Source organism: Scleropages formosus, chromosome 10, assembly GCF_900964775.1.
Source record: "Scleropages formosus chromosome 10, fSclFor1.1, whole genome shotgun sequence".
NCBI classification, from domain to species: Eukaryota; Metazoa; Chordata; class Actinopteri; order Osteoglossiformes; family Osteoglossidae; genus Scleropages; species Scleropages formosus.
The window spans coordinates 30393007-30420995 of record NC_041815.1 but is presented as its reverse complement, the minus strand read 5'-3'; the positions used below and the strand labels follow the sequence as shown (position 1 = coordinate 30420995).

The 27989-nt window shown below is 41.4% G+C and overlaps 4 protein-coding genes across 4 annotated transcripts; all 4 read right to left on the bottom strand.

Moving 5' to 3' along the window:
* Positions 1 to 321: 321 nt before the first annotated feature.
* Positions 322 to 3828, bottom strand: LOC114911593 (extracellular calcium-sensing receptor-like). The gene is made up of 6 exons (XM_029255364.1): positions 3677 to 3828; positions 3251 to 3542; positions 2293 to 3105; positions 1693 to 1920; positions 1462 to 1585; positions 322 to 1235 (listed from the first exon to the last, which is right to left on the bottom strand). The coding sequence occupies exons 1-6, from the start codon at positions 3760 to 3762 to the stop codon at positions 322 to 324; spliced, it is 2457 nt and encodes an 818-aa protein (XP_029111197.1). The 5' UTR covers positions 3763 to 3828.
* A 2272-nt stretch (positions 3829 to 6100) lies between these two features.
* LOC108932249 (extracellular calcium-sensing receptor-like) lies at positions 6101 to 9884 on the bottom strand. Its single transcript, XM_029255895.1, has 6 exons — positions 9673 to 9884; positions 9014 to 9305; positions 8031 to 8837; positions 7710 to 7931; positions 7194 to 7317; positions 6101 to 7014 (listed from the first exon to the last, which is right to left on the bottom strand). The coding sequence occupies exons 1-6, from the start codon at positions 9882 to 9884 to the stop codon at positions 6101 to 6103; spliced, it is 2571 nt and encodes an 856-aa protein (XP_029111728.1).
* Positions 9885 to 11868: 1984 nt separating this feature from the next.
* Positions 11869 to 16445, bottom strand: olfcj1 (olfactory receptor C family, j1). Its single transcript, XM_018748596.2, has 6 exons — positions 16324 to 16445; positions 15210 to 15495; positions 14092 to 14904; positions 13648 to 13878; positions 13231 to 13354; positions 11869 to 12767 (listed from the first exon to the last, which is right to left on the bottom strand). The coding sequence occupies exons 2-6, from the start codon at positions 15459 to 15461 to the stop codon at positions 11869 to 11871; spliced, it is 2319 nt and encodes a 772-aa protein (XP_018604112.2). The 5' UTR covers positions 15462 to 15495; positions 16324 to 16445.
* A 2931-nt stretch (positions 16446 to 19376) lies between these two features.
* Positions 19377 to 22899, bottom strand: LOC108932331 (extracellular calcium-sensing receptor-like). Its single transcript, XM_029255586.1, has 6 exons — positions 22751 to 22899; positions 22341 to 22632; positions 21284 to 22078; positions 20733 to 20960; positions 20415 to 20538; positions 19377 to 20290 (listed from the first exon to the last, which is right to left on the bottom strand). The coding sequence occupies exons 1-6, from the start codon at positions 22867 to 22869 to the stop codon at positions 19377 to 19379; spliced, it is 2472 nt and encodes an 823-aa protein (XP_029111419.1). The 5' UTR covers positions 22870 to 22899.
* Between the last annotated feature and the right edge of the window lie 5090 nt (positions 22900 to 27989).

Here is a 27989-nt window from a genome sequence, read left to right as displayed (position 1 = left end):
CAAAAAGCTACATTTTACTTTTGATGGCACTTTCTGGGAACGGAATAAAAAATTTTGAAATTCATGTTTTGTTTTTTTTTCCTCAACTCATGGATGAACTTGATTGTCAGCCAAGGCAGGTTGAAACTGATTGCTCAATACTAAAATTCTGATTGATCAATGCCAAAAACTGGTGTATAGAGTAGAACTTCTCTAGAAATGAAAGTAGTAACATATTATGGCCCATTTCTGGTGGATAGTACTCACTGGCTATCATTGGTATTCTAGAAATACATTAACCAAGGATTTTTAGAACTGAAAAAATACATACATGTATTTTATTTACATAGATTTTGTAGGCATTTTTCCCATCAAGAATTTCTTTGTGTTCTTCTCTGGTTTAAATAAAATAATGTAACATTTTGGAATAAAGATACAAAACAGCAAACCAAAACTGGAGGCTAAAATGGCAAAGATCTCAACAGCTACAGTGAACTTGCCCGGTGAGCTGACATAGGCCGGGATAAAGGTGATCCACACCGCACAGAATATGAGCATGCTGAATGTGATGAATTTGGCTTCGTTGAAGTTGTCGGGCAGCTTCCTGGCCAGGAAAGCCAGTACAAAGCACATGAGAGAGAGGAGGCCAATGTAGCCCAACACAGTCCAGAAGCCCATGGCTGAGCCCACGTCACACTCAAGAATGACCTTGTCTTTGTAGTTCTTCATATTCTTGTTGGGGAAAGGAGGGGATAATGTTAACCAGAGCACACAAATGAGGACCTGTATGAGAGTGAATGCAAGAACACTGAGTCTCTGCTGTGGAGGTCCAAACCATTTCATGACATTGCTGCCTGGAAGTGTAGCCCTGAAGGCCATCAACACCACTATCGTTTTGCCCAGAACACAAGAGATGCAGAGGACAAAGGTGACCCCGAACGCTGTGTGACGCAGCATGCAGGACCACTGAGAGGGCTGGCCGATGAAAGTGAGAGAGCAAAGGAAACACAGGGTGAGCGAGAAGAGCAGCAGGAAGCTCAGCTCTGAGTTGTTGGCCCTCACAATGGGAGTGTTTTTGTATCTGAAGAAAATTATTGCCACTCCACTTGTTATACCTGTTCCAATTAGGGAGACTGCTATGAGCAATATTCCCATAATTTCTGCATAGGACAGATATTCAGTTTTCTTGAGAATGCATTTGTCCTTGTTCTGGCTTGACCAGTATTCCGGATGACACTGTGTACACGTGATCGAATCTGTAAAATAAAAATTAGGTTTGAGTATGGTGTACAGTAAACAAGGGGTCACGCTAAGTTCCACCTATATAACAATCTGTTTTAAAATCGCTTTAAATTTTCCAGATATGTAAATGTAGTCAAAACTTATTTTTAGTAATTTAAAGCAACACTTTTGTGTTATGACAGTTCTTTTTTTTCACTAGTACTCTATTAAAAATATTGATGGCATCGTAGTAAAAAGTACCTGTAGCATTGCTGATCTCCCCCTCAGCGCAGGGCACACAGTCATAGCAGCAGACAGGCTTTCCTTTCTGCACAGCCTTCCGAGTTCCTGGGGGACAGCTCTCACTGCACACTGACTTGGGCACCTGCAGGGATTCGCACGCACAGACATTCAGCATGTCACCATACATCTGCAACTGACAAGATGTACATGTTTACAAAGTAATTTAAATCACTTAACTAGAAGACTCGCCTGTTTGGCATTTTGTGCCCATACAAGGGACACGTTGTTCAGTATTAACTGTTTCTCTGTGGGGAAGGATGCATCATAGCGTCCCACTGTGATGATATGAATCTGCCCGTCATCTTGCTGCTGCCAGTTTACCAGATCATACTTTGCCATTGGATCGCCTTTCTCATCAAAGTAAACTTCCTCGCCTTCTTTTGTTTTGAAACGTACTTTTTTTAAGTACTGCAGAAACTACATATAGAAACATTCCAAACACGCTGTAATTAATATTACACAAAGAAAGCAAATACACACACACACACACATTTTCAGAACCGCTTGTCCCATACGGGGTCACGGGGAACCGGAGCCTACCCGGCAACACAGGGCGTAAGGCCGGAGGGGGAGGGAACACACCCAGGACGGGACGCCAGTCCATCGCAAGGTACCCCAAGCGGGACTCGAACCCCAGACCCACCAGACAGCAGGACTGTGGTCCAACCCACTGCGCCACCGCGCCCCCAAGAAAGCAAATATTACAGTTTTTTTTTTTCTTTTCACAAAGTGTGTTTGACCTCGTGTTTGACTTATTACATCTTGGTAAATGTTTGCATTTTAATTTACCTTCCATGGTTCTGGCTGCTTCTTGCTGATACAGGTATCATTAGCTTCATTGTTGCCATGTCTGCAGGTGAATATCTCATGGAGTGCGTGAGCAACCGCATACACTCCCTTGTAGACATTGTTTAAAATCTGCATCTGAGACATGTCAGTGTATGTGTTTTCTACCCCACTCAGATTCTCTTGGCCTGTGCACACTCTTCGATTGACTGCATCTTCTTGGCTTTGAAATTTGCATTCAAACAAGACTTCCCAGAACTCTTTGAAAATGGTATTACCAGATGAGTTCAGTCGCAGAACATCCAACATAAATTTCTGTAGGCCTCCTACCTTTGCTTTTACGATGGAAAATCCAATAGCTCCATTGAGCAAGTGGTGGCCCCTCACTGTAGCAGTGTAAGTGTCAGAAATCCAGCTCTCACTGCCAATCCATTGGTATCCTGTGAGGTTGTGCTTTAATAATTCCTGCAGCAGCACATCCATGTCCATGTAGGATACAAAAGCCACAATAACCCGGGAACTTGACCTTTTTATAATTTCGATGATTCTTAATATATTTTCTTGTGGGTAGGTTCTGTAAAACGGGACTGAATACTCAATGCATATTCCCAGCTTTTGAGCGATCTCTGAAAAAGTTGCCATTCCGTTGTTTCCATAGTCATCATCAGTTCTTATGGCTCCTACCCATGTCCAGCCAAAGTGTTTCACCAATTGGGCCAGTGCTCTGCTCTGGTAGTAGTCACTGGGAATGGTTCTAAGAAATGATGGGTATTTGCTTTTGTCACTGAGGCATGCACAGGTGGCAAAGTGACTTACCTGTGAAGAGATTTATAACAATAAACTGAAGTGACATAAATGCAGATACAAATCCTATTAATGAATTTCAGATTCATTCTATATGTATTAAAAAGCATGTTGAGAAATGTTTTGGACGCAAGCTACCACTTAACAATTTCCTCACCACAGGTATGTAGAATGGTCCGATAGATGACGAAATGGCAATACAAGGCGATGAGGAGGTCTCTCCTATGATTGCCTGCACCATAGCTGGTTTGGTACAGGTTGCGTTGGCAGTAAGGTCATGCTGCTGGTTGGCTAGTGCCAGGGCAGCCCTCACAGCCATGGATACAGAACGGCAGGAGTCGTACACTTTGTAGCCCAGGGTGATGTTTGGGAGCAGAGTTGTACTGTTGTTGATCTCCTCAACAGCAAAGATCATAGTCTGAGCATACTGGAATGATCTTAAATTAAAACTGAGAGATGAAAAATATAAAATGGACATTTTGAAGTTCACAAACTTAAGAGAATTTTAGAGTTTTTTTTTAGAAGTATTAATTTTTCACCCTTAGTTGTCCATGAATAGGCACTTTGTCAAAAATTAACTTACTTTCTGCATTTCAAAGGTGGTGGAGAATTTTCAAAAGAAAGCTCTCTTTCCCAGTTGCTGTGGAAGGAGAAAATTCCTCCGAGCATAATGTCACCATCCTTTAACAGCTTCGGGGATTCGGACCTTCCCCACTGCCGACACAACAGATTGTCTGCTCTGGTAAGAAGCCCATGAGCCAGCAGCACAGTGATCAGGGCTGCTAACCCCATCCATGTCAATGTACAATCCATGTCTACTCTAGTACATCCAGGCTGTTACCACCACTACTTCATGAAGTAGGTGGCATTTGTTGTTCCTGTATTTATACAATGCATTACTGAAGCAGCAATCCTCAACGGTAAAACTTGTGTCTCATGTGACAAAGGTGCGATGTAGCAATCTTGTTTTTCTTAAGAAACTGATATAAGATTAGTTGTTATACTTATTTCCCTTCTTCTAGAAACTATTGTACCTCAAACCTAACTGTGGTGTGGCACCTGTGATGCATTCTGTATAATAGTGATTACTCTTTAATGGCTTCTTCTCTAATGGTTTCTTGTCTTAAATTTCTGAGCTAAAAATTCCAAATTTGCCGTCTTGTAGGGAAACACTTCTGAGCCTTTGGAAATATCTGGATTTCTTAATGAATGGCTTTTAAAATGTGAGCTGATCTTCATCAAAGCCAAAATAATCAAGGCAGATTAAACACATAGCTCACAGGAATATACATTGTCATATCTTTATTGAAAGTAATTATTCAATGTAAACTATGAGAAGGTGTGTGATTCCTAAGTTTTCATAATGCGTTGAACCTCTTTTACCAACAAATACTATAATCAAACCTACCTGTAGCTGCTGATCAGAAGTGTACAGTTATTATGGGTTTTTTGGCCTATTCCTCTTTACAGAATTGTTTCAGTCCATGTATATTTCTGCAATGTCGTCAATGAACAGCCAACTTCAAAAATTACCATAACATTTCATTAGAACTAAGGCCAGGACTCTGACTTGGTTTTTCTAAAATGCAGAATTTCTTCTGTTTAAGCCAATCTCTGTTCAGTTCACTCTTGTGTTTGCGGTAATTTTTCATGTCCTAACACTGAATTCACATAACTTTTAATTTTTGCAACTTTGAATTCATTGTTCACTCAGTGATTAGAATTAAGAAACTATAAATGAGGCATATTTTAAATATTTTATATTTTGAGCAAAAAAAAAATGGTTTTTAAACATAGTTAATTCATTATTTATTTTTCATTTTTAAAACAAAAAAATGAATGAAGGTATCGTAATTTGCATTTTGTTTTTCAATTTCAAATCAAAAAGCAAATGAATAAAATGTTCAAGGACCAACTTAGCCTTCTCTTTGTTGTGAGATGCACTTTTGTTTTATTTTTGAGCTGTATATCACTTTTGGAAAAATGCATCTGAAAAATGCTCAAAAGTAAATGTAAATGAATGCCATTCATGTAGAAATCTGTATAAATCCAAAAGGTTCACAACCTTTTCCTCACAACAGTCTATTATCAATAGTACTCAGTGAGGTTATACACAAATACAGGGGAGATACATACAATAGACTCACTTGGACACTGGGAAAACATATCCCCCTATACCCCTTGTTACATCTTTGCTTTCTTCTGACTTTAAGCCCTCCTACAAAATCAAACACTGGCTCAGATAAGTATTTTCTATTATGCTAATTCTTATCATGATAAAACAAGCAGTACACAATGGACACAAAGTATAAAACAGGCTTTATTTTGTTAAGTGTAGGAATTAGTATGGCTTGTTAGGGATTTTATTTTAAATGCATTATAGTGAAAGTGTATGAATGAATGTTATTCTTAACAATGCTCCTTAGACAGAAAATGTAAATGAATGAAGATGAAATCTGTGTTATTCTTCACCAGACAGAACAGCATGTTTGTCCATAGCATGCAGGTCAGAGCCAGAAGAAAGGGTCCTGCCAGTACAGTGCATTTGCTCCTAGGCTGGTATGTGCAGTCAGTCTTCACATTGCCTGTGGAGACCAGAGCCAGTCTGTCACTGGGCACTGCTAGAAAAAAAGGGAAGCCAAAACATTCCCACTGTTGCTATAGCAGTGTTATTGTGCACAGGCTGGACACTGTGCAGATACAGGACTCATATCCAGGGTGACTACATATCATGTTTTCTTGCAAAGGTTTTTGTGTCTCGCAGTAGGACTCTTACAGGGTCCATTAGTAGCTCTCTGTTCTTGAGTTAGAAATTTGAACTCTAAAATTTTTCCTTGCTTTATTGTGTTATATAGCTCCAACATTTTTGGTACTGACATTTTTGGTACTTACATTATTGTAAACTGTTTAACAGTTGTAAAAAAAATATATTTATATTTATCTATAAATATAAGGTAAAGGGGGGCTATTTTTAGCTCTTTGTGTCAATTATGGAATAATTACACTTTTAAAATCCATGTGAAGATGTCTTTCCCATCATATGTTTTTTTGTGTTCTGATCTGGCTTTAATAAAATAATGTAACATTTTGGTGTAAATATGCAGAACAACATTCCATAACTGGAAGCTAGAATGGCAAATATTTCAACAGCTACAGTCAGCTTGCCCGGTGAGCTGACATAGGCCGGGATAAAGGTGATCCACACCGCACAGAATATGAGCATGCTGAATGTGATGAATTTGGCTTCGTTGAAGTTGTCGGGCAGCTTCCTGGCCAGGAAAGCCAGTACAAAGCACATGAGAGAGAGGAGACCAATGTAGCCCAACACAGCCCAGAAGCCCACGGCTGAGCCCACGTCACACTCGAGAATGACCTTGTCTTTGTAGTACTTCATGTTCTTGTTGGGGAAAGGAGGGGATAATGTTAACCAGAGCACACAAATGAGGACCTGAATGAGAGTGAATGCAAGAACAGTGAGTCTCTGCTGTGGAGGTCCAAACCATTTCATGACATTGCTGCCTGGAAGTGTAGCCCTGAAGGCCATCAACACCACTATCGTTTTGCCCAGAACACAAGAGATGCAGAGGACAAAGGTGACCCCGAACGCTGTGTGACGCAGCATGCAGGACCACTGAGAGGGCCGGCCGATGAAAGTGAGAGAGCAAAGGAAACAGAGGGTGAGCGAGAAGAGCAGCAGGAAGCTCAGCTCTGAGTTGTTGGCCCTCACGATGGGAGTGTTTTTGTGGGCGAGAAACACCACGGCCACTAAAACAGTCAGACATGTTCCAAAGAGTGAGAAAATGACAAGCACTATTCCCATAATTTCACCATAGGACAGGAATTCAATAGCTTTTAATACACATGCATTTCTTATGGCATTTGACCAGTATTCCTCAGGACACTGAATGCAGTCATTAGAATCTGTAAGGCAATTACAAATGTTTTGATTAGAACAGATTTGCCTGTTCTACAAAAGAAGGCTTATGAAAGTTGATCTCGTATGATGTCTATTTTAGTTACTTTTTTAATGTCTAAATTAGAATTTTAGTAATTCTCGAAAGTCCTCAGCATTTTATTGGTACAAAAGGGCTCTGATTTACCTGTCTTGTTGCTGATCTCCCCATCAGCACAGGGTACACAGTCATAACAGCAGACAGGCTTTCCTCTCTGCACGGCCTTGCGAGTGCCTGGGGGACAGCTCTCACTGCACACTGACGTGGGCTTCTGTATGGAACACATGGCAGTTACTGTGTTTGTGGTGATTATTGCCTTCTTAGAGAAGAAGAGCTCTGTAGCATACTAACTTAGGAAATATTGCTCTTTAAAGGGGAAAAAATAGGGCATTGACATCTGCAAAAATTATTTGTCTGCCAAAAACAACTTTCTTTTGCAGTTTTCTCCCACACTTTATGCTGTTTTGAGTTTCTGTATCCAGTGAACATGTTTTGATCACTTAAATGTCTTTTTTTTTGGAAAAGAGCTAGAAATCTGTGGGAGCTTTGAAACTGCCTTTGTGTGCTGTAATTTGTGGCAGAAAGGAGGCGTGAATTAATAGGACAGAAACATTTATATCAATACTAATATGAACTTATTATGTTGCTTGTGTTGTCTCCTACCTGTTCTCCAGCCCAAACAATACTTCCTTGCTCCAGTACAAAACGACCCTGTATGGCTAATGAAGCATCATATAGTCCGATTGTCTTAAATTTCAGGATTCCACCATTAGCAGGATGCCAGTTTACCAATTCATATCTTGCTACTGGATCTCCGTTAGAATCAAAGGACACCTTCTCCGAAGTTTTTGTTACGAAGTTTACATTTCTGAGGTAATTCACGACCTGCACATAATTCAAAAACATGAAAGCAGTTTCTTTTGTGTATATTACTGAAAAAAATCTTTTTCTTTTGTGGTTCTGTTACTGTAATGTGCTTTTTACCTGCTGTGGACTGACTTTCTGTCCAGGGCTGCTGTTGGTTGAGGAGTGACTTGTATCATCTTGCACAAGGTTTTGTAAGACATGTGCAACAGCATAAACTGCTGTATATACCTTGTTGGAAATTCTAAGATCACTGAAGTCAGTATATGGATTTTTCAGTTCACGCAAGCTCTCTGAGCCAGTACATTGAGTCTTATCTGCAGCTGCACTGTTTTTCTCAAAAGAGCAGGCAAAAGCTGTTTCCCAGAATTCCTTCATAAGCCTGTTACCTGGGGCCTGTGTTGGGCGCACATTTATCAGAAACTCCTCTAGTCCTTCCAGGTTCCTCCTTTCAACTGCAAATCCAATAGAGCCCTTTAGGAATTTGTACTCGGGAGTCTCTGCCAGGCTTGTGGCAGTGATCCAGGACTCGCTGCCTACCCACTGGAGTCTTGTGAGGTTCACAAGTGCGAGCTCCTGGAGCAGTGGAATGATGTCCCCCAGTGCCACAAAAGCCACCAGTACCATTGCGGTGCCCTGTGTAATTGCATCCGCAGCCTTTCGAATTTTCTCTCTTGGATCTGTTCTGTAGACAGTCACAGAATATTCAATGCAGATGCCCTCCTGCTTAGCAGCTTCCACAAAGCTAGCCATTCCATTGTTACCATAGTCACTGTCACTCCTGACAGCGCCAACCCAGGTCCATCCAAAATGTTTCACCAACTGGGCCAGTGCTCTGCTCTGGTAGTAGTCACTGGGAATGGTCCTGAAGAAGGTGGGGTATTTTTTTCTGTCACTCAGACACGCACATGTGGCAAAGTGACTGATCTGTATACATAAACAGAGATAAGGAAACAATCGCCGTTGAATTTTGAAAAAAAAAAACACCCATGCTTTAGAACTGACTGAGCTGCTGGAGATTTTACTTTATCGTAAATATTTCTTTTTGCTGCTATACTGAAAAATTGTCCTGTGTAGGACAAAAGGAAGCAGTGGTTACTCACTAATGGAATAGAAAAAGATCCAACAACTGTTGAGAGGGCAATTGTGGGAGAAGATCCAGACTCCCCTATGATTGCCTTTACTGTTGCAGGTCTGGAGCAGGATGTGTCTGTCAGAGTGTCCTCAAAGCCGTTCATCAGAGCCATGGCTGATTGAATTGCTAATGGAATGGAGCTACAGGCATCATATATCTTATAACCCAGAGAGACACTGGGGAGTAGGTCTGTTCTGTTGTTTATTTCCTCAATGGCATAGATCATTGTTTGGGCAAACTGAAATTCTCTGTAATTCAGTCTGAAAAGCAAAGACAAATGGTGACTTTTTGATAGAATACTCAACTTTTAAAGATGTCTGAAATGTCTTTTATATGAGAGTAAATCAAAAAGTATTTGCAGTGTGAAGATCTGATGAAATGCAAATTATTACGGATACCTTTTGACTTGCTCTTGTAATAGGCAGTGTTATTAAACCAGAGCATTTTAGCGTGGTTAAATTCAAACGAAAGCTGCCAAACCGAAAAGGAAAACTTGTAAAGTATGCCCTACATTATAGGACACAAATGGCTCATGTTATCAGACTCATTTCCAAATTAAAAAAAATCTTTAAACAGTTTCTCAGCCCACTCACATTTATTTTTATTTTTTTTTATATGAACACGAACCTGATGCAAGATGGAGCCTGTGGCTTGTAGGTATATGGATGTATCTTTTCCTCAGTACTCCTGTGGATGGAGAACACGCCACCGATGATTATGTCAGCATCAGTGGACAGACTAGGTGGTGGAGCTTGGCCCTGGAGCCTGCAGAAGGACTCCAGCGCAAGCACGCCTGGGGCAAAGGCTGCCACCAGCAGCAATGCTACCCACACCTTCATCCTGCAAGTTATAGCTCCTGCCAACCTCTAGATTGGAAGGGGTCTGTTTTATAGCACTCAACATGTTGACTGGGGAGCGTGTCCCAGTTCAGGACTTCCCAAAGCCGTAAGGCCTTTTCCCAATGGACTTCTTTGATTGTATTTCCTTTACATCTGCCCCTCTGACCCAGGTGACAGCTTGGAGTACCTGCAAAATAATTTGGGAAAGAACAGAATACACTTAAGGATTAAGAAGGTACCTTCTGAATGTGTTTTTTTTTTCTTTTTTTAATCTTGTTTGGTTTATTTTTTTCTCTTGCATTATTTTTTCCTGTAGATCTGTTTCGGTAGACACAAATTGTATTTTCTCTGAGATGTACGTCACTTTGGAGAAAAGCATCTGCTAAAGGAGTAAATGTAGATGTCAATGTAACGTAGACAATTTAATCATTGGTACTATAACTGTACGGGGGTGCGGTGGCGCAGTGGGTTGGACTGCAGTCCTGCTCTCCGGTGGGTCTGGGGTTCAAGTCCCGCTTGGGGTGCCTTGCGATGGACTGGCATCCCGTCCTGGGTGTGTCCCCTTCCCCCTCCGGCCTTACGCCCTGTGTTGCTGGGTAGGCTCCGGTTCCCCGTGACCCCGTAAGGGACAAGCGGTTCTGAAAATGTGTGTGTGTGTGTGTGTGTGTGTGTGTGTGTGTGTGTGTGTGTACTATAACTGTGTACTGAATGCCTCTGAGAGTCCTGAGGTAACTGCCTGTATGTGGGGTCATGGTATAAGGGAACAATCAATTAATAGATTAAGGAAATAAAGACCAGTCTCAGCGCATTTACTAGATGATCTTTAAATAATTGTGAAGTTGAGGGATCGACTGACTGTAGACTAGGAGGTACCATTGTAATTTGAAATGAATTGTCAGCATTATCATGAGGAAGGAAGGCGCACATCACCAGCAGCTAGCTCATGCCCTTCTCAACACCGATTGTTTCAGAGAATAGCAGTGGCAGCCAGAGGAGCAATTGCTAAGGGCTGACTCTCACACAGACCAGACAGGAGACCCGTGTGTGGCCCCACTTGCGGGATCATTTATTGCAAAGGTACAAGGAGCAAAGCAATACTCGTGGTCGGGGACAGGCATGGATCAATCTGAGGTACAAACACTGTTCAGGAGGAGAATCCGAAGACGTTGTTGATGAAGCGATGTGAGGGTCGATGCCGTGGGAGACTGGAACAGGAACAAGGAGTCAGGCAAGGGAACAAGGAGGGAGATGCACGGAGAAGGGCAAGTAAGATGAGGCAGAGGTGTCACGAGTGCAGGACGGATGGTTTTCTCAAAGAGATTCAGCAACCAGGGAGCAATGGACTGGTGCTCTTCACACCCGGCTGCGTTGATTGTGACCGGGTGCTTGTGGTTGTGCTGAGGGCATGGGCATGACACCGACACAGAGCATGAACAACCCTGCCATATTATTATAATGACAATGGCTGTCAGTTAACTGTTAATTTTATTCTTTTTATACTGGGACATCAGGCTGTGTCTGTAATCTAAAGCTAAACACTTTTTTACATGCCGGTTTTGTTATTACACAGATTTTTTTACCATCAATTGAAGTGGTCTCTACATAAAGGATGGCCTTATTTATTGGGTATTGGATACTGGAGACAGCACACTCATTCAACACATGATTCTTAGTTTAAAATACAAGAATAATTCTAAAAATGGATCAGTTAAAGAACTGTTAATGAAATTACAGGAGTTAAAACTAATGCAAAACTAAAATGTGATATATCTAAAAATCCTGAGCAGATTGAGATTTGACAAGGAATACAATCACATAAAATCACAAAAATGTACTTTTATTATTAGTGTTTTATAGACATATTATGTCAACTTGAAAAGTAATGAACAATAAAGTAATGATGTCCTGTTATTATTCTTTGTGATTAGAATTATTGGTAAGAGGGTCATAACAGCAGAATAAATCATATTTATTGTGCTTTTGATTATGTTTTACCCATTATATGTTTTCTGTTGTTTTTCTCTGGTCGCAGTAAAAGAATGTAACATTTTGGAATAAATATGCAGAACAACATTCCATAGCTTGATGCTAAAATGGCAAAGATCTCAACAGCTACAGTGAACTTGCCCGGTGAGCTGACATATGCTGGGATAAAGGTGATCCACACCGCACAGAATATGAGCATGCTGAATGTGATGAATTTGGCTTCGTTGAAGTTGTCGGGCAGCTTCCTGGCCAGGAAAGCCAGTACAAAGCACATGAGAGAGAGGAGACCAATGTAGCCCAACACAGCCCAGAAGCCCACGGCTGAGCCCACGTCACACTCGAGAATGATCTTGTCTTTGTAGTACTTCATGTTCTTGTTGGGGAAAGGAGGGGATAATGTTAACCAGAGCACACAAATGAGGACCTGAATGAGAGTGAATGCAAGAACACTGAGTCTCTGCTGTGGAGGTCCAAACCATTTCATGACATTGCTGCCTGGAAGTGTAGCCCTGAAGGCCATCAACACCACTATCGTTTTGCCCAGAACACAAGAGATGCAGAGGACAAAGGTGACCCCAAACGCTGTGTGACGCAGCATGCAGGACCACTGAGAGGGCCGGCCGATGAAAGTGAGAGAGCAAAGGAAACACAGGGTGAGCGAGAAGAGCAGCAGGAAGCTCAGCTCAGTGTTGTTGGCCCTGACTACTGGGGTGTGTCTATAACAGTAGAATATTAGCCCTGTTGTGATAGTAAGGCACCCACCAAGTACAGAAAATATCACCACCAGTATGCCCATAAGCTCTTCAAATGTGAGGAATTCAATGCTTTGTAAGTTACAGTTGTTTCTTTCTTCATTTGTTGTGTGTTCAGGAGGGCAGGGGGCACATGTCACTGCATCTATAAATATGAGGATTCTGTTTAGAGTAAAGTAATACACACACACACACACACACATCTTCAGAACCGCTTGTCCCATACGGGGTCACGGGGAACCGGAGCCTACCCGGCAACACAGGGCGTAAGGCCGGAGGGGGAGGGGACACACCCAGGACGGGACGCCAGTCCGTCGCAAGGCACCCCAAGTGGGACTCGAACCCCAGACCCACTGGACAGCAGGACTGTGGTCCAACCCACTGTGCCACTGCACCCCCCTAAAGTAATACATTTCAAAAGATATTATAAATGTATTCTGTTTCAGTAATACTATTTATTCAGTGTCCTGTTCTTTTTCTTCTTCCTTGGGTAAGTATCAGTATAAGCACAATGAGATGTGTTAGGTAGATGAAGATATTATGCCTGCTCTGCAGTACAATGAACCTGTGTAGTATTAGTAAGCAAACAAGGAGCACCACAGTCTCACTTGTTGTGTTGCTGAATTCTCCATCTGCACAAGGAATGCAGTCGAAGCAGCAGATGGGCTTTCCTTTCACAAAAGCTCTGCGCGTCCCTGGAAGGCAACTCTCACTGCATACAGACTTTGGCACCTGCAACATGATCTCCATCTTTCAATACACATAACAACATCAAGTATGTCTAGGCATTAAAGCCTTTAAATTGCCAATGGAAAGAGGGATTCCCAAAGGCCCAGCAGTCAACATTTCAAGTGCTATGAAACAGATCCAATCTATTTAATTCCTGGTTCTTATCAAGTGGCTACACCAAAATGCTTCAACAATGTGAATCAGTTTTTGAGCAAACTTGCAACTTGTTTGCACTAGCTTCATTTTTGTGATAAACAGAATGTCATTTTCAGAATAGAATCGAGTTTACACCTTACCTCACTTTGACCTCCTGCCCAGATGCCCTTAATGGTGTCCTTCATTACAAACTGGTGTCCTTCAGGCAGGGAAGTGTCGTACACTCCAATGGTCTCAAACACAATAGCCCCCCGAGCATTTAGCTGCCAATTCACCAGAGCATACCTTGCTGCAGGGTCACCCTGCTCATCAAAGCAAACCCTTTCTCCGTGTTTGGTCGTGAAGTTTACCTTGGTCAAGTAATATACCACCTTCGAATATGAAATGAACTTAATGTAATATGACAGTACATTATCTTTCGAGTCAGTACTTATCTGTGGTGTTACATTTACGCTTATTTATGTTTGTTCATTTAGCAAAAGCTTTTCTCTAAAGTAGTGTATGTCTCAGGAAACATTGCAGCAGTGCATTACACAAACAGAAGGAGCAAGCTGGATAAAATTCAATAGCGAGGTTACTGTTACCTGCCACGGCTGAATTTTCTTCTTGTCTGCACATGTTTTGTTCTCAAATGGTCCTTTTCCACTCTCGCACATGATGAGGTTGTGCAATGCATGGGCTACAGCATACACAGCCTTGTAGACATTGTTCAGGAGGCTAGCGTCCGACACATCCGTGAAGCGACTTTGTGTTTCCCCCAGCCACTCTGCTCCAGTGCATGCTTTTGTCCTGTTTTCATTTCGTGGCATCAGTGTACAGTTGAAAACATGCTCCCAGAGCTCTGTTAAACCAGTGTTCCCAGGTGTGGTGGAAGGCCGGGCATTCACTATGAAGTTCCCCAGCCCTGGTATGTGGGCATTGGGGATGGCGATGCCCACAGCACCACCCACCACCGCATAACTTATCTGGGTGGCAGTGTGTCTGTAGGTTATCCAGCCCTCACTGCCCACCCACTGGAAACCAGTAATATTCTGATAAAAGAGCTCATTGATAAGAATCTGAAGGTCTGTGCCATCCGCAAAAGCAACAATAACTTTTGAGGTTGACTTTTTAATGACATCAACTGCATCCAGAAATTTCTGCTGAGGATCGGTTCTGTATATGGCCAGTGAATACTCAATGCAGATCCCTTCTTTCTCAGCTGCTTTTACAAAGTTAGCCATCCCATCATTGCCATAGTCATTATTAGTTCTGATGGCCCCGACCCAGGTCCAACCAAAATATTTGACCAGCTGGGCCAGTGCTGTGCTTTGGTAGTAATCATTGGGTATAGTTCTGAAGAATGTAGGGTACTCCTTTCTGTTTCCAAGACATGCACATGTTGCTGAGTGGCTGAGCTAAAACCGAAATAAAAGCCAGTGGACACTTTTTGTTATAAATTCGCTGATTGCAAAGCTGATGAATCTGTCCATGCATATTCAATATTTTTTAGTCAGTGTCACTTTAAAGTGAACAGACAGTCAACAAAAACAGTAGAAAAATATTCTTTTAATGCAGAGCGCAGCATTTATTCACCTTTTCAATATGCATTTACTTTGTTTCTAGATAGAGAGATGATTTGACAAATTAATAACCATGAGTGGTCACGACATAAAACCATGAAATTGCTAAATGGAAGTATTTAGAGCTGAAGTTCACTCACCACAGGTATGTGAAAGGGTCCTACTGTTCGTGCGATGCCTATTGTCGAAGTGGAGGTGGTCTCTCCTATCACAGCATGTACGCTGGAGGTTGTGCTGCAGGCCTTTGGCAACATTTCATGACTGTTCATCAGAGCCAGGGAAGCCTTTACAGACAGGGGAATGCTGGGACATGAATCATATATCCTGTAGCCCAGAGACACACCAGGGAGGATGTCTGAGCTGTTGTTTATCTCCTCAACAGCAAAGATCATGGTAATGGCATACTGTAGCTCTCCTGGATCCAGACTGCCAAAATGAGCAAAGTGAGTGAAGTTATGACAAAGAAATGAGTGCTCATCATCTTTGATACTATAATCTGAAATTATTTTTTTCTGCGCTGGACAGAAAATCTTAAAATTGCATCAGAGTGAATATCCTTTTACTGTGAAACCTGCTCTTGCAAGACATAGCTTAATATATAGTATGTTACACACACTGGCAGAAGCTGCTTGTCCCATACAGGGTGTGGCGAGCCGGGGCCTAACCCAGCAACACAGGGCATAAGGCAAGAGGGGGAGGGGACACACTCAGAACGGGATGCCAGTCCATCACAAGGCACCCCAAGCGGGACTCAAACCCTAGACCTGCCGGAGAGCAGGACCCGACCAAGCCCGCTGTGCCACTGCGCCCCCTGTTAGTATGTTACTATTTGTTGTTATTATTATTATTATTATTATTAGTAGTAGTAATGCCTATCAGCTTTTTTGAAGGTGACTAAAAATTTTTAATAGAAAAAATACAAGCTGCATTAAGATTTTACCAGAATATGCATTGTATACAAACTGATCTAAATTTTTCTGAAAATTTATAGTATTTTATATATGATATACTTTAATACTTAAGTAAAAAAGACATGATGTTTTTAAATAATTTATTTTTAAATAAGAAATAAAAGAAAAATATTTGGAAGTGTGTATTTTTTTTATAGCCAGTTACGAAAGATAATTTATTTCAAATTTTAAGTAAGGTTGTATTTTCTTTTGTTTACATCCTAGGACCTTACAGCAGTTGTTATAATGCATCGTAGTCATTCATTGCACTCATTCTGAATTTTTCATCCCAGTTCTGTCTTACCCCTCACATCGGATATTTCCTGGGTTGACCTGAAGAGTGGGATCTACACTGACAGGATTTTGGTGAAAAGAAAAGATAGCTCCTAAAGTGATGTCGCCTTCCTTTGAGAACTGTGACAGTTCTTCTGTTCCTAGAGGATGACAGACCAGAGCCTCAGCACTTGTGAGCAGAAAGAGAAGCACGTTTCCAAGTAGCAGCATAGTGCACCCTGTGCCAGTCTTCTCTACTCACAGATTCGTCAGTGTTACCTCATATTTATATACTGCATGGCAATGAACTGTCAGTGCCCTGGCCTCCCAGAGGTGATCCAAGGCAGTGCCTCCATGGAGGAGGCAGATGGTGGTTACACCATGATGCAGCCATTCTGTACAATTCTTCTTGGTAACACCATGGCTGCCTAGTGTAGCAGTGTTTTCATGTTTTCTTTTGAGTTTTTCTTTTTTCTATTGCTACACAAAGCTACACCAGTAGCCTTTACTTTTTGTTCACAGTGTTTGCCAAACACCTGTGGAGTTGGTTAATTGTTCTATTGTCTCTTCTCTGGGTGCTCTATCTCACAATGGGCTATAACCCTGACAGCAGCAAGGTTGGTGTATAGGAGGAATCTGCTGCTGACTCTGAGGAGCAGAGGCTGGATATTCCGTGTGAACATTAGCAGAGGCACCTGAGCTGCAGAGTAGGAAAGAAACAGTAAGCAAAGACCAGGCCATCCACACAGTGTGTGCCCTCCATCTTTATGGGAAGTGTTGGCAAATACAATGGAAGAGTTATTACTGGCCAGGACATAGAGAGAGCACCTTGAAGGTAGTCTCAGAACAGAAACATGGTTAAATGGGCATTTTCCTGGTTCAAATTTGGCTGAATAGGTTTCAGGCTGTACTCATGGACAGAAATTATAAACAGTTTTGTAGGGAAAAGGTGGACTGCTTGCTGTGTTTATGAACAACAAATTTTGTAAAGTAAGTCTGGACATGTTATGGTTAAGGAACAGATCTGCAACCCTAACACTGAGCTTGTTGCACCCATCAGCATATACCTATATTATATGCCTTGAGAGTCTTCACATACCATTTTGTTTGCTGTTTAGATGACACCTTCTGCTAATGGAGAAGCAGTGTGTCCATGCAGCGATCACAAAGTTCCAGATAAAGTATCCCAGTGCATTCATTGTAGACTCTAGAGACTTTAACCATCCGCCTCTCACCCCATCTCTGCCTACATTTAGTCAGTTTTTGAGGTGCACTACAAACGAGAACAGGATCTTGCATCTACTGTATGCTGACACTGTAGATGTATACAACTCACTAGTACTGCCCCCACTTGGCATATCAGGCCGCAACCTGATACACAACCAATCTGCCTCATGCCCATGTATATGTGCTGTGTACAACAACATCCGCTGACCATCACAACAGCAGAGAAATTTTCACCAGAAGCTGATGAGAGTCTGTGTCACTACTTTGAGACAACAAACTGGGAAGTGGTCCTTGAACAACATGAGGAAGATATAGACAGATTAATTGTCTGTGTTTTGGACTACATGCACTTCTGTGTGGATACAATCAGACTGACTAGGAGAGTACATTGCTTCTTTAGGACCTGGGGAACATCACCAGCTATAAGTGGTGGTGTTAAGGCTGTCGTCACAAGAATTTTTCAGTAGATTGACAAAGGACTCAGCTCATCACATCTCCAGGCCTCCAGCATGTACTGCTGGGCATTCTGTGCTGTTGTAATATAGCAGTTGTTGGGTATAGGACAAAGAATGCAAAGACAAAGAAAGCTCAGTGAAAGGCTGAGCAAATGGAACACACTGGAGTTGAGCATTTACAAAACTGAGGTGGTGATAGAGTTCAGGAGGTCTAAGGGCCCATTGCATTCAGTCTAATTTTGGAAAGGAAGTGCGGGTGGTGGAGACATATCTGGGACTGCACTTGGACATTAGGCTGGAGTGGACCTGCAACACTGAGGCTCCGTACAAAGGACCACTCTAGCTTTATCTGTCTACCTGTCTGTTTGTCTGTATGTTTGTCCATCCCATTTATGTTATATGCAGCTTTTTAAAATCTTTTCATGGAAAGTGTGCAGTGTTAACCGCATAGCCGTTAGACTTCTATAAACGGGTAATAGTTGCAGAGGTCTTTTTGTTATATTATTGAAGTAATTAGGTGCTTTTCCTTAGGAAAAAAAGTTTTCTGGTGTAACTTGTCTAAACTTTAGGCACATCTTTTTGTTTTTTTTCTTCTTTTGCATGAGAATTTTGTTCTGCCACAATAGTGCACTTCAAGTGCAAGAAGGTGACACAGTTTACTGTTAAAGTGAAATGATAAAATGAAAAAAAAAAAGAAGTTGGATTTAGATTAGTCTTGAGCATTGTTACATGAATAAGAACATGATTCTTGACTTAATTTCCTCTTTACTAATTTTTTTATTATGCTTTAAACATTTTTCAATAAGATATATAAAGGATTTTTAAGTAAAATGTCAGCTCCATTTTCCCATCAGCAGAATGAATAATATTGTTCTACACTGTGTCTGCAAAGATTTTACTTCTTCGTGGAAGTGGTTCTCAGTGCTTAAGATGATTTTGGACAAAAGAGCAGCGGATCAACATGGTTTTTCCAAAAGTAGTAGAGCATGAAAATCCATAACGGCCATTTCCAAAGGCTGAGGAGCACAGGGAGGCTGGTGTGCAAATTGGGGCAGGGGCAGAGCAGCAGTGCTTCTGTAGAGAGCAAGGGAATTTTCAGGGAGAAATAGAAACACAGAGGGAGACAATCTGTGCTCTTTCCTGGCACACGTTCTATACTCTGCGAAGCACTCTGAGTTGCACCTGTAACAGTGTATATCTCATTGAATTAATATCTTCTCGGAAGTAAACAAAAGGGAATCCTATTAAACTTTTGCACTTCAATTAAGGAATTAGACAAAAAGACATTTTGGACCAAGATGGTATGTTTCTATATTTCATCATTTAAATGTGAAATATTAAAATATTGCCAGATGGTCTAAGTTAACACCGTGATTCGATTATTCCAAAAAAGAAATACATTTTAAAGAGATTTGGTGGGCATTTTACCCATCAGTCGTTTCCGTGAATTTAATTCAGGCTGTAAAAGAATGATAAAACATTTGGGCATGAAAATACAAAACAGTAAACCATAACTGGAAGCTAAAATGGCAAAGATCTCAACAGCTACAGTGAACTTGCCCGGTGAGCTGACATAGGCCGGGATAAAGGTGATCCACACCGCACAGAATATGAGCATGCTGAATGTGATGAATTTGGCTTCGTTGAAGTTGTCGGGCAGCTTCCTGGCCAGGAAAGCCAGTACAAAGCACATGAGAGAGAGGAGGCCAATGTAGCCCAACACAGCCCAGAAGCCCACGGCTGAGCCCACGTCACACTCGAGAATGACCTTGTCTTTGTAGTACTTCATGTTCTTGTTGGGGAAAGGAGGGGATAATGTTAACCAGAGCACACAAATGAGGACCTGAATGAGAGTGAATGCAAGAACAGTGAGTCTCTGCTGTGGAGGTCCAAACCATTTCATGACATTGCTGCCTGGAAGTGTAGCCCTGAAGGCCATCAACACCACTATCGTTTTGCCCAGAACACAAGAGATGCAGAGGACAAAGGTGACCCCGAACGCTGTGTGACGCAGCATGCAGGACCACTGAGAGGGCCGGCCGATGAAAGTGAGAGAGCAAAGGAAACAGAGGGTGAGCGAGAAGAGCAGCAGGAAGCTCAGCTCTGAGTTGTTGGCCCTCACGATGGGAGTGTTTTTGTGGGCGAGAAACACCACGGCCACTAAAACAGTCAGACATGTTCCAAAGAGTGAGAAAATGACAAGCACTATTCCCATAACTTCGTCAAAGGACAAAAATTCAACAGTTTTTAGCACACATCTGGCCCTTTTTTCATTTGACCAGTATTCCAGATCACAAGGGATGCAGTCATTAGAATCTGAAAGGAAATGAATAGTTTTATTCTAGTGACTGTCATCTTAGCTATAGCCAGTGGGATGTTATCTTTTCTATTAAACATTAAGATGTATGTAGTAAAACAAATGTTGATTGTGATCCATCACCTGTCTTGTTGCTGATCTCCCCCTCAGCGCAGGGTACGCAGTCGTAGCAGCAGACGGGTTTTCCTCTCCGCACAGCCTTTCGAGTGCCTGAGGGACAGCTCTCACTGCACACTGACGTGGGCTTCTGTGTGGCACAAGAGCACATGAAGCCTCTGAACACTGATGGTAAGCAGAGTGAGGGACGGTGTAATTTCTCTTCCCCTGGAATTTAGGTGGTAGTCTTGTGGCAGTTGCTGTTGTTGTACCATGAAACAACATGCTGAGAAAACATGGGAGAGGACTCTTCAAAGTGCATTAATTTAGAGGTTTCACACTTACCTGTTTTTGACCACCTGCCCAAGCCATATCGACTGGACTCATAACAAACTGTTGACCGGGCGGTAAGGTGGCATCATAGTAGCCAACTGCCTTGAACTCCACTGCACCATTAGGACCAAGCTGCCAGTTCACAACGTCGTATTTAGCGGCTGGGTCTCCATTTCCATCAAAGAAAACACGTTCTCCAGTTCTCAGTGTGAAATTGACCTTTTTGAGAGCATCAAGCACCTGAAGGAGAGAAAACATTTCCATCTGGATTCTGTAAAACTTAGTGAAGTCATATTATAGTAGTTCCAAGTTTTTATTTGTTGCATACACAACCATACTTGGTACGACTGCAGTGAAATACTTTCCTGACTGTCCTCAGTACAGATAAATAAGGCAATACAAATAAGTAGAAATTAGGAACATACTGCACAAATATGAGGAATATATAATGATGAAAGTAGGAAAGAATAAATTATGAAATGAATACTCAAATAAAGTAGGATACAAATAGTATTATTGAGATCTGGGGTTTCACTCAACACATTACACATACTGTGCTTTACCTGCCAAGGTTCAATATTCAGGCTTTTTGCACAGCCTTCTTCTAGTGTGCATGCTAGCTGGTTGTGCAGAGAATGTGCAATAGCATGAACTGATTTGTAAACATTGTTAGTTATTCTTATCTCTGATGTATCAGTATATTGGTTGTTCAGTTTCTTCAGACTTTCAGATCCTGTGCAGGATGTTTTGTAAATGGAATTGGTTTCATTTGTGAAAGAACACTGGAAAGCAGTTTCCCAAAAGTCTTTGAGTAAAGTGTTATTTGGATTCTTGGACAGATTAAGTTGCAACAAAAATTCATTTAAGCCGCTTATTTTAGCTCCTGTGACTGCAAAGCCAATGGAACCACCAAGTATTCTGTAACTTGATGGTCTCACAAGACTGCTTGCTGTTATCCAGCCTTCAGTTCCGACCATTTGCAGACCAGTTATGTTCTGAACTGTTAGCTGCTCCAATAAATTGTTCATTTCTAAAAGATTTAAAAATGCTACCACCACTTTTGCTGTTCCACTTTTGATAATCTCTACAACCTTCAGTAATTTTTCTGGTTCTGTTCTGTGAAATTTCACAGAATACTCAATGCAGATGCCCTCCTGGTTGGCGGCTTCCACAAAGGTAGCCATCCCGTTGTTGCCATAGTCGCTGTCGCTCCTGACAGCACCAACCCAGGTCCATCCAAAGCGTTTGACCAGCTGAGCCAGTGCTCTGCTCTGGTAGTAGTCACTGGGAATGGTCCTGAAGAAGGTCGGGTACTTTCTTCTGTCACTCAGACACGCACACGTGGCAAAGTGACTGATCTGTATTAAACATATGGAAAATGTATAAATACAAAATTAAGGTTAGTTCAAAGAGTTTGGATCTTCTTTGTGAAATTTTTGACAATCATTAAGCAATTTTTTGGAATCACGAGAAATTACATTTTCTGGAACTTACCTGGTGACTTTACCACTGTAGTCCCACTCTTAAATTGTCATTTATATCACCGATTTAGAGTTTACTGTCGTTACCCAATACTTTGAGAACATTTAAAACATATTGTAAAATTTCTGTAATTCTTACCACAGGGATATGAAAAGGACCAACACTTGTTGCGATGGCAATGGTGTTTGTTGAACTTGACTCCCCTATGATAGCCTTTATCGCTGCAGGTCTGGAGCACGATGTGTCAGTCCGCATTTCCTCATAGCTGTTCATCAGAGCCATGGCTGACCGTACTGAGAACGTTACTGAGGCACAGGTGTCATATATCTTGTAACCCAGAGTCACTCCAGGCAGGATGTCTGTCCTGTTGTTTATCTCTTCAATGGCAAAGATCATTGTCTGGGCCAACCGGAACTCTCGAAAATTAATTCTGTGAAAATACATATATATTTTCTTTTGGGCATAATAAATCATGTCATTCATACATTTCTTGAGTAGTCTAATCATATTTATCTGGTACCAACACACTCATTCACACTCCACCTTACCCTTGGCAGTCCATGGTTATTGGTGTATCTGTGAATTGGTTTTGGCTATCACCTGGTTTTCCATGGAGGTAGAAGACGCCACCAATGGTTATTTGGCCTTCTTGAGAGAAGCTGGGCATGACTGCCGTCCCCAGCAACTGGCACCCTGGACTCTGTCCTGTAACAGAGAAGGCTCCCAGAGCCAGCAGTGCCAGCTGCACATGCATTCCTGTCCGTAGGTTGGAGGTGCAGAACACCTCTGAGTGCTGTTTATATTCCAGACAGGAGTAGCTGCACTGGTACATTGAATCTCCATAATTCCCCCTTGGCCTCAGGCTTTTCCCCATGGACACACAAGGTGGAGTAACTTGCCTGTACACAAAATAATAGTCCTGAGAAATGTTATTATATTTTTTCCAAGACCAAGTTAATGCTGGAGAAAGAAAATATTTTGTATATCTGTGTTTTCTTGTTTGCGTTATTACTTTTGTATTTTGGTTTATGCTTTTACATTTTGTTGACGCTTTTCTCAATAGCGACATAAAACTGAGAATATGTGCAAATAACAACAGGTGCATATAACAACAGCAATAAGATTTGGATTCAACTACGTTATTAAAAAAGCACACCTTGTTTGTTTGATTCCCCAGTTTTCCTGGTACACACTACTCATGTAGGTTACTGTTAAAATGATTTTCAGATAGCAAATGTAGTAATGAGGAAAAACTTCTGTGAACCTTTACCATTTACCTGGATTTTCACATGAATGGCTTATAAAGTGTAATCCAAACCTCTCAGTTGTAATGGTCAAACACCACCTGACTAAACAAACAGCACACAAAATTTGTACATTGTGATATCTTTTTTGACCAAAGTGTTTAAATACCCATGGTCAAGTAAACCTAAGGTTTACGTTTCACTCCAGTTATAGGGCTGGGAAATAGGCATTTAGTCTGTTGAGACCAGGTTTGCTGATGTAGCTACGTGGAACTCGAATGGCACCCTTTCTGGCCATTCTGGGTATTTCTCCCATGTAAACTAACACCTTTCGTGTCTCCACATTCTCGAATCCCACAAACATACTGCCGAATTTTTCCCTTCATATTTAGCGTAAAATGGTGGTTTTCTTGGGAGATATTCTACGATATAGATGGAAAAATATACAAAATAAAAAGTTTATAATATCTCATTTCAATAATTGTATGTCATCAAATAAGGAAAACTGTAACTCCTCCCCTCAAATATTGTCCCTTGTAATTATATACAAGAAATTTTATGTTAACAGTACAAATAATTGATCTTATGGAATACTTTATTAGACAGAACGGGTGAAGGAATGCCGCAGAGCAAATACTCAATAGAAATATAAATAGTGGGAACTGTAATACTGTAAATAATCATGCAAAACAATTCATCAGAATATCCTTTTTATGTCAGCTTTTATTTTAGATTATTAACAACACCATTTTCCCATACACTCTATGCTGATATTATCATCTAGAGTGACAATTCACTTTTCTCACCAAAAGTTCATGTCACCTATTGTACATTACGTGTGCAGAATCTTCCCAGCATCCTATCACTTTGGACCTCTCCATGAAAGCTGTGCTCCTCTCCAAAGAAAGAGCTGTTAGTGCTTAAGAATGTTTCACACAATACACTATGGAATCGACATGGTTTTTCCGAAAGTAGCAGAGCATGAAAATCCAGAATGGCCATTTCCAAAGGCTGAGGAGCACAAGGAGGCTGGTGGGCAGATGGACACAGGGGCAAAGCAGCAGTGATTCTGTGGAGAGCAAGGGTATTTTCAGGGAGCCTTGGAAACACAGAGGGAGACAATCTGTGCTCTTTTCTGACACATCTTTGACCAATGTCAGCTGAGGGTTTCATACTCTGCAAAGTGCTGTGTGCTTCAACTTGTACTGTACTGGGGAACCTGTATCACCGGGTCTACTGCTGAGTTTAAACTGATGTGAAAAATATATACATGGGATAACTTCAAAACATCTGTGTAGCTGTATGATCAAAAAAGACAAACATCTGAATGGTACTATAAAATCTGTCCTCTTCCTAACATGTGTATGGACAAATTGTTACACTACACAGTTGTTTGTTCTTTTTATGATTTTAAAACCCTTGCAGACATGTTACCCCTCAAACTTTTTCGTGAATTCAGTTCAGGTTTTACAGCAGCGATACTTGCTGTGCCACCATGCTGCCCTACAATTGGAGAAGAAGCCATAAAAGCCAAACAAGAAACTTGCACAGTTGTGGATCCTTGATCAGCTATCTGCTGCTTTTGCCTGTGATTCTCTAACAATCCTTGTTCCCTATTTACGTAGTAATTTCTAAAGTTCTTGTCAGTGTGTTTCTGTTCCATTCCCGAGTTTCTATCTTGAGTATGCTTGGCCATGGTACCCTTGTCTTGGTCCTGTGACTCAGTCCTGTTTAATCTCTGTTTAATACTTGTTTAAAACGGCCTGTACTTCACATTACTCTAGTATTTCTATCCCACCTGCACGTTGGTCCCTAATGTACTCTGTACAGTCAAATATTTTTACTCTGCACATCAGTTTCACACTCTTACGTCCGTATTAGGATGTTGTAATACACGTTTGCCTGTGTGACCTCCATACATGACACATATCTTGTTAATATTTAGATATTAGTTTTTTTCCTACTTAATGAGTATATTTCTTCCTACCTAGTTTCTCTTGTATTGATTTTATAAATATTGGCTCACTTATTTACTGTGTGGTGGAGAAAGTTCAAGTTCAACATCAAGGTTTATTGTGATAAGGACAAGTACTGTGTACAAGTGCCATGAAATTCTTGTTTCAGTTAATACTCCACAAAAACAAAGCAATAACAATAAATAATGCCAATAACAATAACATTAAATAACAGTAACAATAAATAACAATAGACAGCCAGAGTACTTTAAATTAAGAATACTCAATGAATACTTAATGACAATGCAAGTAATGTGCCGATGTGCTTGGAGGGAACAGTCCAACTCTAGTTACAAAAGGTGGCACATTGGTGGGTGTTGTATTCTCTTACAGCAGTTGGGTAAAAACTGTTCCTATACCTAGCAGTGCAAGTTTGAATAGACCTAAGCCGCATTGCAGATGGCAGAAAAGAGAAAAGTGCCCGTGCAGGGTGACTGATCTTTCATGATGCACATTGTCCTTCTGAGACAGCGTGTGGTGTAGATGTCCTCAACTGCTGGTAGCTGTGTGCCGATGATTTCCTGAGTTGTTTTGAGCACCCTCTGTAGGGCTTTCTTGTCTGTATGGAGCAGCTGCCACACCAGGATGTAATACACTCTATGAGGACAGACTCCACAGCACACCTGCAGAAAGTGGTGAGGACTGTAGTGGACATACTGACTTTATTCAGATGCCTGAGGAAGTGGAGACGTTTATGGGCCTTTGTGATGGTTGATGCTGTGTGCTCAGTCCATGTGAGTTTGGCAGTGAGGGTGACCCCCTAGGAATCTGAAGCTGTTGACACTCTCTACAATGTCCCCTACGATGTAGATGAGTGCATGGGCTGTATCCTGTCTCCTGAAGTCAATCACCAGCTCATTAGCTTTACTGACATTGAGAAACAGGTTGTTGTCCTGGCACCACTCTCTCAGGAGCCTCACCTCCTCTCTGTAGGCCGTCTCATCGTTGTTGGTGATCAGACCCACAATGGTGGTATCGTCAGCAAACTTTATAATGGTGTTGGAGCTGTGCTTGGCCACACAGTCATATGTGAACAAGGAATACAGTACCGGGCTCAGGACACTTCCCTGTGGAGTGCCAGTGCTAAGGGTCAGTGGGGAGGAGGAATTTCTGCCAATCTGCACACACTGGGGTCTGTTGGTGAGGAAGTCTAGGATCCAGTTGCACAATGTGGCACTCAGTCCCAGACCTAGTAGTTTGTGGATCAGCATGGTTGAGATGACAGTGCTGAATGCTGAGCTATCATCCACAAATAACAGCCTTGCATAGCAGTTTTTATTGTCCAGGTGAGACAGAATGGTGTGAAGTGTGTGTGACATTGCGTCTTCAGTGGATCTGTTGTGGCGGTAGGCAAACTGCAGTGGGTCCAAAGTGTCTGGGATGGTGTCCTTAATGTGTCCCAGCACCAGCCTCTCAAAGCATTTCATTGCAATGGGGGTCAGTACCACTGGGCAATAGTCATTAAGGCAGCTCACTTTGTTTTTCTTAGGAACGGGGATAATGGTGGTGTTTTTGAAACAGGTGGGTACAGTTGAGCTTTTTAAGGAGGTGTTAAATATATCCATGAACACAGTGAAATTTTGTTTCCTAAAAAACTCATACTTATGTAGAATGCTTGGATGTGAATTTAAATTCCTCCAACATTTTGGATTATTTTACTGGGAATTTAGAGCTGTAGCAACTTTTTAGGTCCTTTTTTAACCCTAAGGGGGCTTTTTCTCCACCTATTGAAAGAGGGTCATATGTGAAAGATGATCAATTTAGTGTTGGTCTTCATCCCTAAATTGGCTACCATTTGCAGCCATTAATCTTCTCAACTGATTAAGGGCATCATTCATTCATCATTCATCAGCTCTGTTGATGAGCTGTAGTAAAATCTGTCAGTTAGTAGCGATCATTTTCAAATGTCAATTTGAACATGTCAATTTATATTTTCTTGTGATATAATTTTGTTTAACCTCTCAGACCTTTTAAGCTAAATACTGCTCTTCTATCAAGCACCCAAATGCCCTTTGTTAATGATGGCCACCTTTCCATCTAGTGTACATTAACGCTACAGAATTTACAATCAAATTTGATATTTATAATGTACAGGCTATCCTACAGATGGCCTTTGAGGTGGTAATCACAGAAAAATAACAAGGCAGGTGATTTGTCTTCAACAACATTGAATTTTAATCTGCCATTAGACTGTCTCCATTACTCTGGCCAACGATGGAACAGGGTCTCATTTATACCATTTGTTAATTCTTAGTATATCACTGTATACTGTTTTCATGCAGCCAATGTTTTATTCCACTGTTAATCACTATTTCTGCAGTAAAACGATGTATTGAATGTTTACTTGAAAACACTTTCAAAACTCCTGTTACGCATTATTGACTTTGTCATTGCAATGAATTATGACCTCTGGCCAACATTGTGAGCCTGCTGTCTATGGTACACAGAATGAAGTCGTTTCTACACTGGGAAGTGTAGCTGTTAGGTGGACTCTTGAACTTCCAACCATCTTCTCACATAGTAGCTTG